The following is a 13471-nucleotide window of genomic DNA, read 5'->3' on the forward strand; positions in this document are numbered from 1 at the left end:
TGGGGAGCCTTTACACAACCCCCCCACACAACGGGACTCTGCGCCTTCTCTCTCTCCAAACTACCCTAAATGTAACCCTAATTACGCCCCTAATTAAGCCTCCCAGCAGAAGCCTTTGGGTATACCTGATCTCCCTTGGGGAGCCTTTACACAACCCCCCCACACAACGGGACTCTGCGCCTTCTCTCTCCAAACAACCCCGACCCTAACCCTAATTACGCCCCTAATGAAGCCTCCCAGCAGCAGCCTTTGGGTAGACCTGCTGTCCCTTTCTCCTCCCCCCCCGAACCACATCTCCCAGCACCCCCCGGCGGGCCGTTCCCTCCCAGCTCCCCCCGTTTCCACCCCGTTTCGTCGCCCTGACGCCATCTCCCCGCGCCATGAAGCCTCCCCCCCGGCCCCGCCTGGTCCCGGCCCGCTTCGCCGAGGCCCCGGCGGGGAGGCCCCGGGCCGCGGCCTGGTCGCTGCGGGAGAAGCGATCGCTGCTGGCGGCGCTGCGGGCCCAGGCCGCCCTCGGCCTCCCGGAGCTCCAGGCCCGGCCGCTGCGGGAGAGCCTCCCCCGGCGGAGCGAGGCCGAGGTGGGCCCGGGGGGGGGCTTAAAATCCCGGGGGGGGGCTTAATGGCCCGGGGGGGGGGTCCTTAATATCCCGGGGGGGGGCTTAATGGCCCGGGGGGGGTCCTTAATATCCCGGGGGGGGGGAAGGGGGCTTAATGCCCGGGGGGGGGTCCTTAATATGCTTGGGGGGGTCTCAGGGAGGGTCCTTAATGGCTTGGGGGGGGGCCTTAGTAATCTGGGGGGGGGGGGGACTCCTGGAGAGGGTCCTTAATGGCTTGGGGGGGGGGTCCCTTAATATGCCCGTGGGGGGGGGGGTGGTCCTTAATAACACGGGGGGGTCCTTGGGGGGGGGTTGGAAGGGGTCCTGGGTCCCCAATTCCTCGGGGAGGGGGCTTGGGGGGGTCCCCGGGGGGGTCCCGGGTCCCTGCGTACCCCAAGGTACATGGGGGGGGCAATGGGGGGGTACAATGGGATGGGGGGGGGTCTGGGGGTGCACCGGGGGGAAATGGGGGGGTACATGGGGATGGGGGGGGTGCACGGGGGGGGCTGGGGGTACACGGGGGGGGGCAACGGGGGGTTTTGGGGTGGCAATGGGGGGGGGGGCATATCAGTGGGTCCTACGGGGTCGGGGTGGGTGGCAGCTCCCGGGGGCTGGAACTACGGGATATTTTTGGGGGGGGGCTATGGGGTATTTGAGGGGGGGGTCCCTAATTCCTGTGCCCCCCCCCCGGCAAAGATCCTCGGCCTGGTGTCGCGGCTGCGGGGCCGGGCGGCGCGCGAGGCCGTGGGCACCCAGCACCGCGCCTGCCTGGAGGAGCAGCGGCGCCGCCGCGCCCGGCGCCCGGCCCCCATCGAGGTGAGGACCCCCCGCCCCAGGGGGGGGGACACGATTTTTTGGGTGGGGGGGGGACACGGGGGGGTCATATTTGTGGGTTTTCGCCTCCCCCCCCCTCCAGGTGTGGCTGGAGCTGGCACAGACGCTGGCGGAGGGCGTGGAGGAGGCGGCGGCGGCGTTTTCGCAGGTGGGGGGGGGGTAAAAAATGGGGGGGGGGTAAAAGTGGGGGGGGTGGGGGTAAATGGGGGGGTGGGGGTAGATTGGGGGAGGTCGGGGGTAAATTGGGGGGGTTCAGGGGTAAGTTGGGGGGGTTCAGGGGTAAATTGGGGGTTTCAAATGAGGGGGGTGAGGGTAAAATGGGGGGGGTTAAATGGGGGCTGGGGGTAAATTGGGGGGGGGGACCAGGGGTAAAATGGGGGGGTGGGGTAAAGTGGGGGGGTTGGGGGTAAAGGGGGAGTAAATTGGGGGGGTTGGGGGAAAATTTGGGGGGTTGGGGTTAAAGGGGGGTTAAAATGGGGGGGGCTGGGGGTAAATTGGGGGGGGGGGACCGGGGGTAAAATGGGGGGGTGGGGGTAAAGTGGGGGGGGTTAAATTGGGGGATAAAATGGGGTTAAAAGGGAGGGTCCTTAATGGCTTGGGGAGGGGGAGTCTTAGTAATCTGGGGGGGGGGGGGGCCTTAACATCGCCAGATGGTCTCCGAGGAAGGTAACTCCTCTGGGGTCTCCTTAAACAGGGGCTGAGCTGCTGGGGGCACGGCTGGATTTGGGGTCCCACAGGTGTGACTGTCTGGGAGACCCTCAGCCTCATTCCCCCTCCCCATAACAACCCAGTGGTGAAATTGGGTGCTGGGGATTTTTCGTTATCTCACTTTGTTGAGGTCCTGCCTCGTGTCAACACACTGGTGGTGAGTGGAAACCCCTTGAGACCCAACCCCTTCCCGGCCCTCTCCTTCCCACACCTGCTCCTCCTATTTTGGGTGTGGGTCAATGGTATTTTTGTAGGGTTTGCAGCTGGGGGCAGGTAGGGAGGTGGAGACCAAACGTGTTTTCCCAGTGGCTGCTGTGGAGGAGCATCAGCGACGGGTTTTACCCTTCACCCTTAGCCTTTTCAACCCCCCTTCCCCATTTCCTATTTTCATAAATTACCAAGTTGCAGCAAAAAAAAATAAAATTGCTTGAAAGCACATTAAGGACATTTCTGCCGGCATGGCAAAGCTGCCCAGGGTGTGGAAAGGGTTTTTGCAGTCTCCTTTCTTTCATCACTTCCCGCAGCGGGACGCAACCTTGTGCTGAATCCCAAGGAGATAAAATGAGTCCTAGCCCAGAGACATTTCTGCTTTACGAGGTCCCCTCTGTGCTTTATTGTATTCCTTGAAATGAAAGCCAGTTTCTTTTCTTTGCGTGGAGTTAGTCCCTTCTGCCTCTGCTCCTTGCACCTCACCTCCGTCCCCCCTGCCTGTCTCCCTCTCTATCCCCCAGCCGCAGTCCCTGCCCCGACCCTCTGGGTGCTGCAGGGACAGAAGGAATATTTCTTTGGAGACGCTGTCACGCTGGTGTGCACCACTCCCCCCAGCATCACTGGGAAGCTGACGTACCAAATTTTTGGCGAGGCTGGCTGGGCAGTTTCAGGATTTAGCTCGACGAATAACTACACGTTTGAGTTCGTCCTCTCCCGAATGCAACACAGGGGGCCACATTTCTGCAGCTATTCCCTCAAGCGAGGTCGGAAGCAGCTCATATCCCCAGCCAGCGAAAAACTGGTGATCAAGATTGGAGGTGAGCTGTGTGATTTCTTTATCTTTCTCTCTGCTTTCTCCCTCCTCTCTGAGAACTATTCAGATGCCCAAACGTGGGTGTCAGCTATCGCCCCGCAATGTGACAACTCACCTGGAAATCAGGATTGGTGGGCTTTGTGGTTTAACCCAGCCCATCGCCAAAATCAGTAGGATTTCTGGGTGGAGGATTTATCTTTCTGGGACCAGCATGGTCTGGAAGGTGGCTGCCACTGGCGCTCTTCTCATGTCGTGGCAGGAAGCCTACAATCCCAAGCTTTGCTGCATGCAGTGGGAAGGCAAACAACTGGAGATCCGTTTGTGCTGTCCTTATTGCTACGTCTCCATTTATTCCTCCCCTTTTCTCAGACCACCTTCCCCAGCCCCTGCTGATGGTGGAGTCCCCGCTGGGAGAGGTGATGGCAGGAGATCTCCTGAGCATCATCTGTAAGGCCCCTGGAGACGCCACTGTACGGAGGTTTCACTTCTACAGGGATGGCCAAGAGGTCCTCCCTACGACAGAAGGCTCTGAGGACAATGCAGCAGATCACGGGGGCAATTTAAGGACTTCCATGGTCCTCCAGCTCCCACGTGCTGGTCCCCAACAGAGTGGAAACTTTACCTGCAAGTATGAGGAAGAAAAGCCTGAGAGGTGGATCCCGTCCTTCACAAGCCAAGCCGTGTCTATCAGTATAAATGCCCAAAAGAAAGGTGAGCTGGCCATCCATCCACCCACCTAACAATCTGTCAGTCCATCCACCACCAACCCATCCATCCATCCACCCATCCATCCATCCAGTAACCAGCCCATTAAACCATCCCTCTCTCCATCTGTCCATCCGTCTGTCCCTCCCTCTCTCCATTTTTTCCTGAAACGATTCCATTCCAGTCCCTGTACATTCCTCTCCAAACTAGCTGATTTTTGCACCGGGCAGCTGCTCTATCTATCCGATCACCATCCTTCTGTCCATGACTCAGCCCACCCAGTCTTGCACCCACCTCTCCCTCCCTCTCAGCCCTTCCATCACCCCAACCACCCCAAACAAGTATCGAGCATCCCTCTGTCCACCTTTATGGCTCAGCAGCCTCTCCTTGGCCTCCCGAGCCATTGTTCCCAAATTTCTCAGTGCCTCCTGCAGAGCCAAGCAAGCGGGGAAAGTCTTTGGGTGTTCAGCACTCAGGACCTGAGCAGAATGCCTGGAGACGGAGGGGTGGGGAAAGGGAAAGAGAGATGGTGGCGGAACGATGCTCACAGCCTTCCCTCCGTCAGCACGCATGAACTGTGTCTACATCTCCTAACCTGTCCCACCCTCTTGCAGGGAAGAGCTGCTTCCTTCTTCTACGGCTCCTGGTTGTGGGCGGCTGCTTCCTCACCATCAACAGCCTCATCCTCCTCTTCTTCTGGGCCCGGGGGAGAACCAAAGGTACACCCTGAGCTGAGGGGGGAATCGCCCCACCTTTGGGCTCCCCACCACCCACCTCGCTCCTTCCCGCAGACGCCTCGTTCCTGTCTGGAGCCAGCCCTGCCGGGATCTCCCAGCTGCACGCCAGATCCCCACACACCCTTCAGGAGGAGAATAAGTATGAGGAACACTAATGAGAGGAAGATGCTGTGGGCGATTCCACCCCCTAAAGACCGCTCCCTGCTGAAGACGCATCCCAAAAGACTGGTGTGCAGCCAAACAGGTGCTCACCTGTGGGAAAACAAAGCAAGAAACGGTTCCTGGGAGGATGAAAGAAGTAGAAAGGGGTCGTTTCACGTGGTAGAGGGGAGGGAGGAGACATGGACGTTGTCGGGAAGGGTGATTGTGAAAGAGAAAATGAAGAAAGACCAGAAATAAAAATGGAAATTGTGAGGAAAAAGAAAGGAGTGAGAAAGGGTGAGAAATGAAATGGAGAGACAAACAGTGTGAGTGAAAAATGAAAGCATGGACAGAGGCTGAGACAGAGTGAGAGAGGGATGGGGAAGAAAAGGGATGCCAGGAGCATCGAGGAGGGCACGACGGTGGGAAGAGCAGGTTGGAGAGGTGAAGGAGAAGAAAAAAGGTGGAAGGAGAGCCCCCAAATCAGAACAAGCCCTTGTGCGGGTCATTAACTGGATGGCCACCGCTGTCACCTCGCCTGGTTGTCCCGGTGTGTTAGGGATGTTAGGGCATCCAGGGAGGGGTGGGAGAGCCGCTGCAGGTGGGGTGGGTGGCTGGGGGCTCTGGTGTTTGGGCTTTTGGAGGGGAATGTCCCATAGCCCATATACGTGGGAGCTGTGGGGCTGCAATAGGAGGATGCTGGAAATGCAGAGACTGGGAACGTGTGAAAATGTGGAGGTGGCATTTGAGCCCCTGGGGGTGGCGTACAGGGAACTGGGGGGATATTGGGGTGGGACGTTAAGGAGTGAGTGGTGGATATTTGGGGCATGTGCGGGGCTATGGGATATGGCATGCCACCAGCACTGGATATGAGGGGAATGCAGGGATGTGGGGAAGCTGCGTGATCAATATGGGAACCTGAGCTGATGGGGGCGCGCTGGGAAATCTGGCTATGGATGGCACTAAGGACAGGGGGCTTTGGGGATACGGCAGGCTGCTGGGGAGGGATATGGGGGCAGGAAGGAGATGGCGACCCTGCCGATGGGATACAGAGCGACTTTGGGGCAGTATGAGGCTGTGAGATATGAGGATAGCGGAACCGCTCTCTCCTGTCCTCCGCGGCCTTATCTCCACCTCGCAGCCTTCCTTCCCCTCCAGCCTCTTTCTGCCATGCCCTCAGCCCCCGGCAGCCAGCAGTGGATGAGAAAGAATCGATAGAGGGGAGGGAGCGTGCTGCCGGGCCATGAGGTCCCAACGCTGCTCCGTGACACCGGGAGGGCTGCGAGGTCACAATACCTCTCGGTGATGCAGTGCTGGGCCGTGACATCCCGACACCCCATTGTGACGCTGGGCCAGCCCACAGGCACTGCTCCGCACCGGTCCTGACAGCAGCAGTAGCTGCAGCTGCAGCGGCGGTGGTGGAAGCATGGTGCGAGTGTGGGGAGCCACGGCCCCTGCCTGCGTCCTCTTCCTCCTCCTGGTGGCCCTGTGTGCCCGGGGTGCCCAGGCTGCGCCATGGCGACCACCGGGAGCAGGTGGGTGGGCAGGGCCGGGGCCAACACCAAACCCTGGGCGGCATGGTGCTGCGCGGCACGCGTATGGATGGAGGGGACGGGGACGGGATGGCAGCAGGGCCGGGCGGGCACCGCGGGCAGGGGGCAGGCAGGAGGCAGAAGCCCCGCAGGGTGGCACGGTGGGGCCGTGGCTGCTGCGGGGTTGTTTCCTGCCGGGGGGGCCGGGAGCGGCGCTGGGGCCGAGAAGCCCGGGTCTGAGCCCCTGTGGGGCTGAGGCCGCTGGCCCCTCTTGGGAAATTTCCACCTGCATCTTTGTCCCGTGACATTGCCTCAGCCCCCTCAGTCACTGCAGGGTGCTGGGGAAGAGGGAGAGCACAGCATGCCATGGCAACGTCTCTCATCTCTGCTTGATTTTAGATGATGACGATGTTGGCTCTCGATATCCAGCTTCTCAGCTGGATCACGGTTTGGAGCCTCAGGAGGATCCCCGAGGTACGTTGCGAGTGTGCTTCCTTGAAGGAAGATGGCTAATGGGCTGTAATAGTTTATTCAGGGTCTTCCAAGCGCGTTTGTGCCGTGAGGGGGCTTGCACAAATGAGCCCTGAATATTTCTTCACTTGGAGAGATGCCACCCCTGCCCCTCTCCACAGAGAGGGAAGAACCCAGGCTTTTCTTCCTGTTTGGGCCATGTCATTACCTGAGCCCCAGCCAGTGCCTCCCGGTCACTGAGGAAGAGGCAGGCCCCAAGAGGCAATGGAAGCTCCCCTTACCTGTGTCTGATCCCACTTGTGCCCACAGGCAGTACTGGTCAAGTGCCTCCATGGAATCCTGCTCCTGAGCCTGCCAGTATGGGTCCCACAGGTGGTAAGTTGTCCGTGTTCATTTCCTTGCTGTTTGTTAAGGGTTTGTTGAGCTAGCTCAGCAAGGGTTCAGCTGCTCACTGGCCAGGGGGCTTCTCCATGACAAACATGGATGATCATTTTTCCCGGGGTCTGCACGCTCCCCCTGCAGTGGGGTCTTCCTTTGTGTCCAGCAGAGATCTTCCCGTAAGAAACACCTGAGGGGCCACATCTTTGGCGGCGTGGTCCCTGCGGGGTGTTGCGCACAGCCTGGAGAGAGGATTTGGGAAGAGGCCAAGAGGGAGCCTCCAGCTCAGCAGGCCCCTTTGCGGCTTTGGAAATCCTGGCTCGTGTCTGGGTCCCACATCCTTGCCTGAGCCCCCTCCAGTCGCTGCAGGTCACTAAGGAAGAGGTAGATCACACCATGCACGGGGAATGTTTCTCTTCTGTGCTTGATTGCAGCAGTTCTCGTAGGCTCTGGCTACTCGACACCTCAGCCTGATGTGGACCACGAGCCTCAGGTTAATCTGCCAGGTAAGTCAGCGGAAGGCAGGAGCATCTAGGTGCTGCAGAGCCAGCAGGCACCTTGCGCTTGAGTTGAGACCTGGGGTGGGCACGGGGAGGGCCCTTCTCCGGGCAGCTCCACGCACGCTTAGTTTGTACCAGCACGGTGCCACTGCAGGCACCCAGCAACTGTTTGCAAGATGCTCTGGAGTGGCAGGGAGAGACGAGTGCCGTGGAGCAGTCCCCTCTTTGAACCGCATTCTCTGTCACTCTGGTCAGAAGGAGTATGTTGGCGTAGTTCACAGGAGGGACTCCACTTGTGTTTACAGATGGGACCGAAGGCGAAGGTGATCCAGGCTCCCAGATGGGTTCCAGGACTGAAGCTCTGGGAGATGGCCTGGGTAAGTTGTGGCTTTTGACTTCCTTTGAGAGCTGCCAGCTCAAAGCCCAAACGTCAGCCAGGCATCTCTGCAGGTGGGAGGGTATAGACCGGCACGTGTGTGTGCCCTGTCAAGGCACGAGCCCTGGTATGCTCTCCTACCGAGCTATTGATGTAGATGGCGCTGGGACAGAAACTTCTCACGGGGCTTTGGTTGCAGAAGTGTCCCCAGGGAGGGCTTTGCCAGATCCTCGGCTGCTTCCTGCGCTGGAGCCCAGCTGGTATCCCAGGGGTGGGAAGTCATTTCACTGACTTCACAAACGAAGCCCTGGTCCTCCAAATTGCACTGGTGCCAAAGTTAACTTCCTACTTTCTGTTCAGGTCCTCTAAGAGCGAAGGACAATGCTGAAATAAGAAAATCTTCCCCAACATCCCCTGACATCGTAGAGGATCTCATAAAGGAGTTAGACGAGGCAGCACATGGTGGGTATATTTCACTCTGTCCGCCATAAGACTTGGGAAGCTGAGGTTCTAAATCCATGTGTGGACACACCGTAACCTGCACAGCAGGAAGGGATGGATCAGAGCGGAGACACTCAATTTCACACCTGGCAGGCACTGGTGAGCGCCAGAGAAGGCCGAGAGCCTCTGCTGCCGCTTGTGGGTCACGCCGTGTCCCAGGGGCAGCTGCTAGCCCAGCACTACCATAAGTGGTCCGAGCTGTTCCGTGCAAACATTGGTATCCAGCCAGCAGCAAAGGGCTTCTGCTGAACTTGTGTTCAGCTCCTGCACAGCGCTGCTTGCAGCTGGGCGAGTTCAAGGCAGGAGGCACAGCCCAAGCAGTCCTTGCTGTCTCATTTGCCGGGAGACACATGTCACTGCAGGGGAAAAGCACCCTTGGCGCTTACCTCAGTTTCAGCTGATTTAGCTGTCCAATTCTAGTTGGGTTTCAAATGACTTGGCTGTGCTTCTCCTCTTGTTTGGGGACTGTGGGCTCTTCCCTGATGCCCACAACTGTGCCCACAACATGGTTCAAGAGCTTGCGGCTCAGCCTGATGTGTGTGACTCTTGCCCTTCCCATGGGATGGAGTCAGCATGATGGGATGGACATGCTTCTCAGAAGGGCTGTTCCTGCCTCTGAACTGGATGCAGCTTTTTTCTGTCCTCTTTGAAGGCACGAATTGAGCAACATCTTGCAGTGTGCCAAAAATGCACTATGTGCGATGTGAACAAGAAGATCTCCTGCAATCTCCTGGTCTCGCAGCAGGCCAGATTTTGCTGTCTGTGCTGGTAGACTGCCAGGAGTCGAACACTTAGATTTTTCTTTGTGAATGACATGTTGTTTGGAGTAGTGAGTACCTCCCCCAGAAGCCCAGGCCGTAGCTTCTAAACTTTAGGGATGTCTTTTGAGAAGCACTACCTTTCAAAGATACCGTCCTCGAAAGGAGGAGCGGTTCCTTAGGGTCACACTGTCCTGCTTTCTTTCTAAAGGGCTGGTTAGAGAGACTGTGCCGAAGAAGGTGCTTTGGCGAGGAAGCGGTCGCACGCTGCCGCTCCCTGGCAAAAGAACAGAGCCAGTGAAGTCAACTGCCCCACCAGGTAAAGGCTGTTTCTTGGTCATCCGCTGTCACCAACCAGAACCAGCATGCGTGTGCAGGTTCTTGCCCTGGTACCCGCTCTTGCAGCTCATGTCAGCAGCCAAACCCAAGAGTGTCAGTAGGCAGCAAGTGTTGCAGAGGAAGGCAGGAGTGGCTCCCTGAGGATGGCTGTCTTCCCCGGGCTGTGACAGCATGTGAGAGCAGTGCAGCGGAGAGACGCTCACAAAGCTCTGTGGCTGTGGCTAGAGAGGGGTCACCTCCCAGCGCACCCAGTTCCCAGGGATTTTGGAACCTTGCTCTTGGGGGAACGAGGCCGTCAGAAGCCCACTGAGCAGACGATGGGAAACAGGACCCCTCCTGTGAGCTGAGGCCCAGAGTGATGCCCTGACCCAGTGCAAACAGGGCACTGCCTCACTGGCACTCCTGGGCTCCCGAATTTTGTTCAGTTTTGTCCCTAAGGCTCCGAGTGTGCCTCGAGCAGCGAAGGTGGGCAAGCGCCTAAGAACTTTTAGAACTCCAAAGAGCTGGGGAAGCAAACCTGAGACACTGGGCCCTCAGCATTATGGCAGGGGAAACAAAGGATGGAGGGAAAACAAAGCTGAGAGGCAAAAGGGAGGCTCCAGAGTGCCTTGAGTTGCAGTGCCTTTGGCAGATTCCCCAGCTTCTGCTGAACCTCAGGAAGCATTGCGGCCTGAGGATTTTCACTTGCTCAAAGATGCTAACCAAATGAAACAGAACACTTCCTGGCAATGTCAGACCTCCGGTGAGATTACCAGTAGTGCGCAGGACACAGCAATGTCCACAATTGTTCTTGCAGGCGTGGATGGGGAGAACAATGCAAACACTGCGAAGCGCCAATATTTCCTAAGTTCCTGGATAGCAGGCACTGTGGCATTCTCGGCTCCCCTCCTGTTTTTGATAGTTGTGTGCTGCGTGCGTGCTTATCCGGCGTTGGAGGCATAAAAATCAGTGAGTTGTTGTTCCCCCGCTCCCTCTCCTCCTCTCCCCCTCCCAAATTCGTTACCGTATCTTTGTCAACATTATTATGTGGCTGCTGCCAGCCAGGAAGCAGTTGTCGTTAGCGTATTGTGAAGTGAGCAGTTAGTTTTTGACCAGACTCTTCTGAAATTTCTGCTGTCCAGTGCTTTAGGTGGCCTCTAATTCCTGGGCATTCTGTTCTGGAGCCCATTTTTCTGTTGCTGGTCTTAGCGAAGCTTGGCCCTTCCGCAGCAAGAGCAGAGCCAGGGACAGCCGTAGGCAAAGCGAGGTCAGGAAGAGAAATGCAGGAGCTGAGAGAGGGTGCCATCAGAGAGAGAAGCGCAGCAGTGCCAGTTCCCCCCCAGCACAAGGCACCCTGTTCTGGGATGCCCTGAATTGCAGGTGTCCGCCTCAGCCAAGGTGTGCCAGCTACTGGGAGCATGGGGATGAGCCCTGCCAGCTGCGGGCATTGCCTTGGAGAGGGGCAGTCGGTGTGTCACAGCCGCACCTGAGCGCTGCCAGCGTGCGTGTCCTCAGCACACACAGAGCTTGTGTGTTTAATTACACATCCCAAAGAGCGGATGGGCAGCACCTCCCCGAACAGGGAGCCGAGGCCGTCACCTTGTTGGGCCAGGGCCAGGGCCGGGCAGGGAGCTGAGTACTGGTCCTTGCAAGGCGCTCTGAAAAAGGGCAGCCGGTGGCTGTTGGGACCCGGTCGTGCTGAGCCCGGCTGTGGACCCCTGTCTCTGCGGGGGCCAGGTCTTCTTGCTGGGACAGCACGTGCAGAGCAGGCAGGTCAGGATGGCTGGCGAGGCGCTGGGGAGGAGACAAGCTGGGGCAGGATGTGGAAGGGAGCAGAGTCCCAGCCGAGGGCACAGGGCACCCTGTTTTCTGCACAGAGCACTGTGTGCCCACAGCTCACGCACAGCCGGGTGCCTGCACCCTGCTGCCTCGCACCCGCCTGGCACCGCAGCCGCAGCACAGCCTCAGCAAGTTCCTGTCTCCGCAGGCGCCTCGCCGCAGCCCAGGCAGCCCAGACATTGACACCCGCAGCCGCTCCGTGAGCCCGTACAGGCAGCCTGACCACCGTGGTACGCCTGAGAGCCAGGCCCGACGCCAGCGGCCACCATCAGTGCCTGGAAGAGCGGCCCGCCTGCCACCAGCCCGGCCTCCACGGCCCCCACGCCCGGCAGCGGATCAGTGGAAGGTGCACGACCGGCCCAGTACCCACCAGTCCTCGTGGGCACAGACGCCGCCCCCACGGCCCCCCCCAACCTCCTCCAAGGGCTGGGGCAGGCCCCCCCGGGGTGCAGCCTTGGCCACACTTCCAATAAATATTGTGTAATACAGCACAGCAGTCCGGGTCTTATGTACAGCGACACCCAGGAACCCACAGCAGGACTTTGTGACTGATCGACAAGTAAGCCTGAGGGTCCTCGGTGCTGGGGGTCAGCCAGACTGTGCCCACCATGCAGGGAACGCAGGGGAAGGGAGCTGGGGAGCAGCACAGCAGGAGCAGACAGAAGGGCTGCGAGCGCGGCAGCGACCCTGCACAGCGCTCACCCGAGAACCCCCTGCTCAAACTGGCAGTGCCGCAGCCACACACAAGCGCGGGCCCTTCCTGATCCTGGGCCGAGGCCAGGCTCCCCACAGCCAGCCCTCCTCAGGTCCTGACCCTGCACGGATGGCCGATTTTGGCCAGGGCGCCCCATGCCAACGCTCCCACGGCTCAGCTCTCCTCAAAGGGTACAAGAAAAAAATCCCAGCTCATTGCCCAAGTCTCCCTTGTGCTGGGCCCCACAGCTGGATGCTCTGCTCTGGGGAGGGGGGTTTCACGAGGGCACAGCACACGGGGAGAACGGCTTTTCACTGGTGACGATAGCAAGATTGAGTGGCTGAGCAATTACAAAGACAGCTCTTCCTTTCCGTAGCATATTCTCCCCTTTTTAAAGGACAGGCTCAGCTCAGTTTTTACCAGATTGTGGTGTTTTTTATTTATTTCTTTACATCATGCAAACAGTGTGCAATATACTTCTTTTTGCTGCACTACCATCCTGAGTGGAACAACAGCTATTAAGACTAGAGGTAGAAAGAGGCGACTGAGGGGAGGCCTCACGGCGGCCCTCAGCTTCCTGAGGAGGGGAGTGGAGGGGCAGGCGCTGATCTCTTCTCTCTGGGGACCCGAGGGAACAGCACGGAGCTTCATTGCCTCAGCCCCCTCCAGTCGCTGCAGGTCACTAAGGAAGAGGTAGATCGCAGCATGCTCCACACACGCTTACTTTTGTACCAGCACGGTGCCACTGCAGGTGCCCAGCAGCCGTCTGCAAGGCGCTCTTGAGTGGAAGGGAGAGACGAGTGCCGTGGAGCAGTCCCCCGATTCTCCCATCAAAAAGTGCCCCCATTCCGAAGCCTTTGGGTACACCTGAACTCCCCTGGGGAGCCTTTATGCAACCCCACACAACAGGACTCTGCGCCTTCTCTCTCTCCAGACCCTAACCCTAATTAAGGCCCCCCCCATAGCCACTAAGACCCCCCCCCCCAAGCCATTAAGGATCCTCCCTGGGACCCCCCCAACCCCCCCCCCAGGATATTAAGCCTAACCCTAATTACACCCCTAATTAAGCCTCCCAACCCAAGCCTTTGGGTAGACCTGATCTCCCTTGGGGAGCCTTTACACAACCCCCCCACACAACGGGACTCTGCGCCTTCTCTCTCTCCAAACTACCCTAAATGTAACCCTAATTACGCCCCTAATTAAGCCTCCCAGCAGAAGCCTTTGGGTATACCTGATCTCCCTTGGGGAGCCTTTACACAACCCCCCCACACAACGGGACTCTGCGCCTTCTCTCTCCAAACAACCCCGACCCTAACCCTAATTACGCCCCTAATGAAGCCTCCCAGCAGCAGCCTTTGG

General features: G+C 58.7%; 2 protein-coding genes across 4 annotated transcripts; both read left to right on the forward strand.

Moving 5' to 3' along the window:
- Nucleotides 1–342: 342 nt before the first annotated feature.
- On the forward strand, nucleotides 343–2845 carry LOC310892084 (snRNA-activating protein complex subunit 2-like). Of its 3 annotated transcripts, none has more exons than XM_083854253.1 (5): nucleotides 343–578; nucleotides 1293–1412; nucleotides 1513–1578; nucleotides 2125–2295; nucleotides 2393–2576. In XM_083854253.1, exons 1-5 carry the CDS (start codon nucleotides 381–383, stop codon nucleotides 2567–2569), a joined length of 732 nt encoding a protein of 243 aa, XP_083710379.1. In that variant the 5' UTR covers nucleotides 343–380; the 3' UTR covers nucleotides 2570–2576. The 3 variants fall into 3 exon arrangements, with proteins under 3 accessions (XP_083710379.1, XP_083710381.1, XP_083710380.1); XM_083854255.1 differs by lacking the exon at nucleotides 2393–2576 and adding an exon at nucleotides 2663–2845 and having other exon boundaries at nucleotides 346–578; XM_083854254.1 differs by having other exon boundaries at nucleotides 346–578; nucleotides 2125–2576.
- Nucleotides 2846–3187: 342 nt separating this feature from the next.
- On the forward strand, nucleotides 3188–5029 carry LOC310892085 (uncharacterized protein). Its single transcript, XM_083854256.1, has 3 exons — nucleotides 3188–3873; nucleotides 4482–4586; nucleotides 4659–5029. Exons 1-3 carry the CDS (start codon nucleotides 3555–3557, stop codon nucleotides 4757–4759), a joined length of 525 nt encoding a protein of 174 aa, XP_083710382.1. The 5' UTR covers nucleotides 3188–3554; the 3' UTR covers nucleotides 4760–5029.
- The last annotated feature ends 8442 nt before the right edge of the window (nucleotides 5030–13471 follow it).

Source organism: Anser anser (genome assembly GCF_964211835.1).
Source record: "Anser anser genome assembly, contig: HAP1_SCAFFOLD_426, whole genome shotgun sequence".
In the NCBI taxonomy this organism is placed as follows: Eukaryota; Metazoa; Chordata; class Aves; order Anseriformes; family Anatidae; genus Anser; species Anser anser.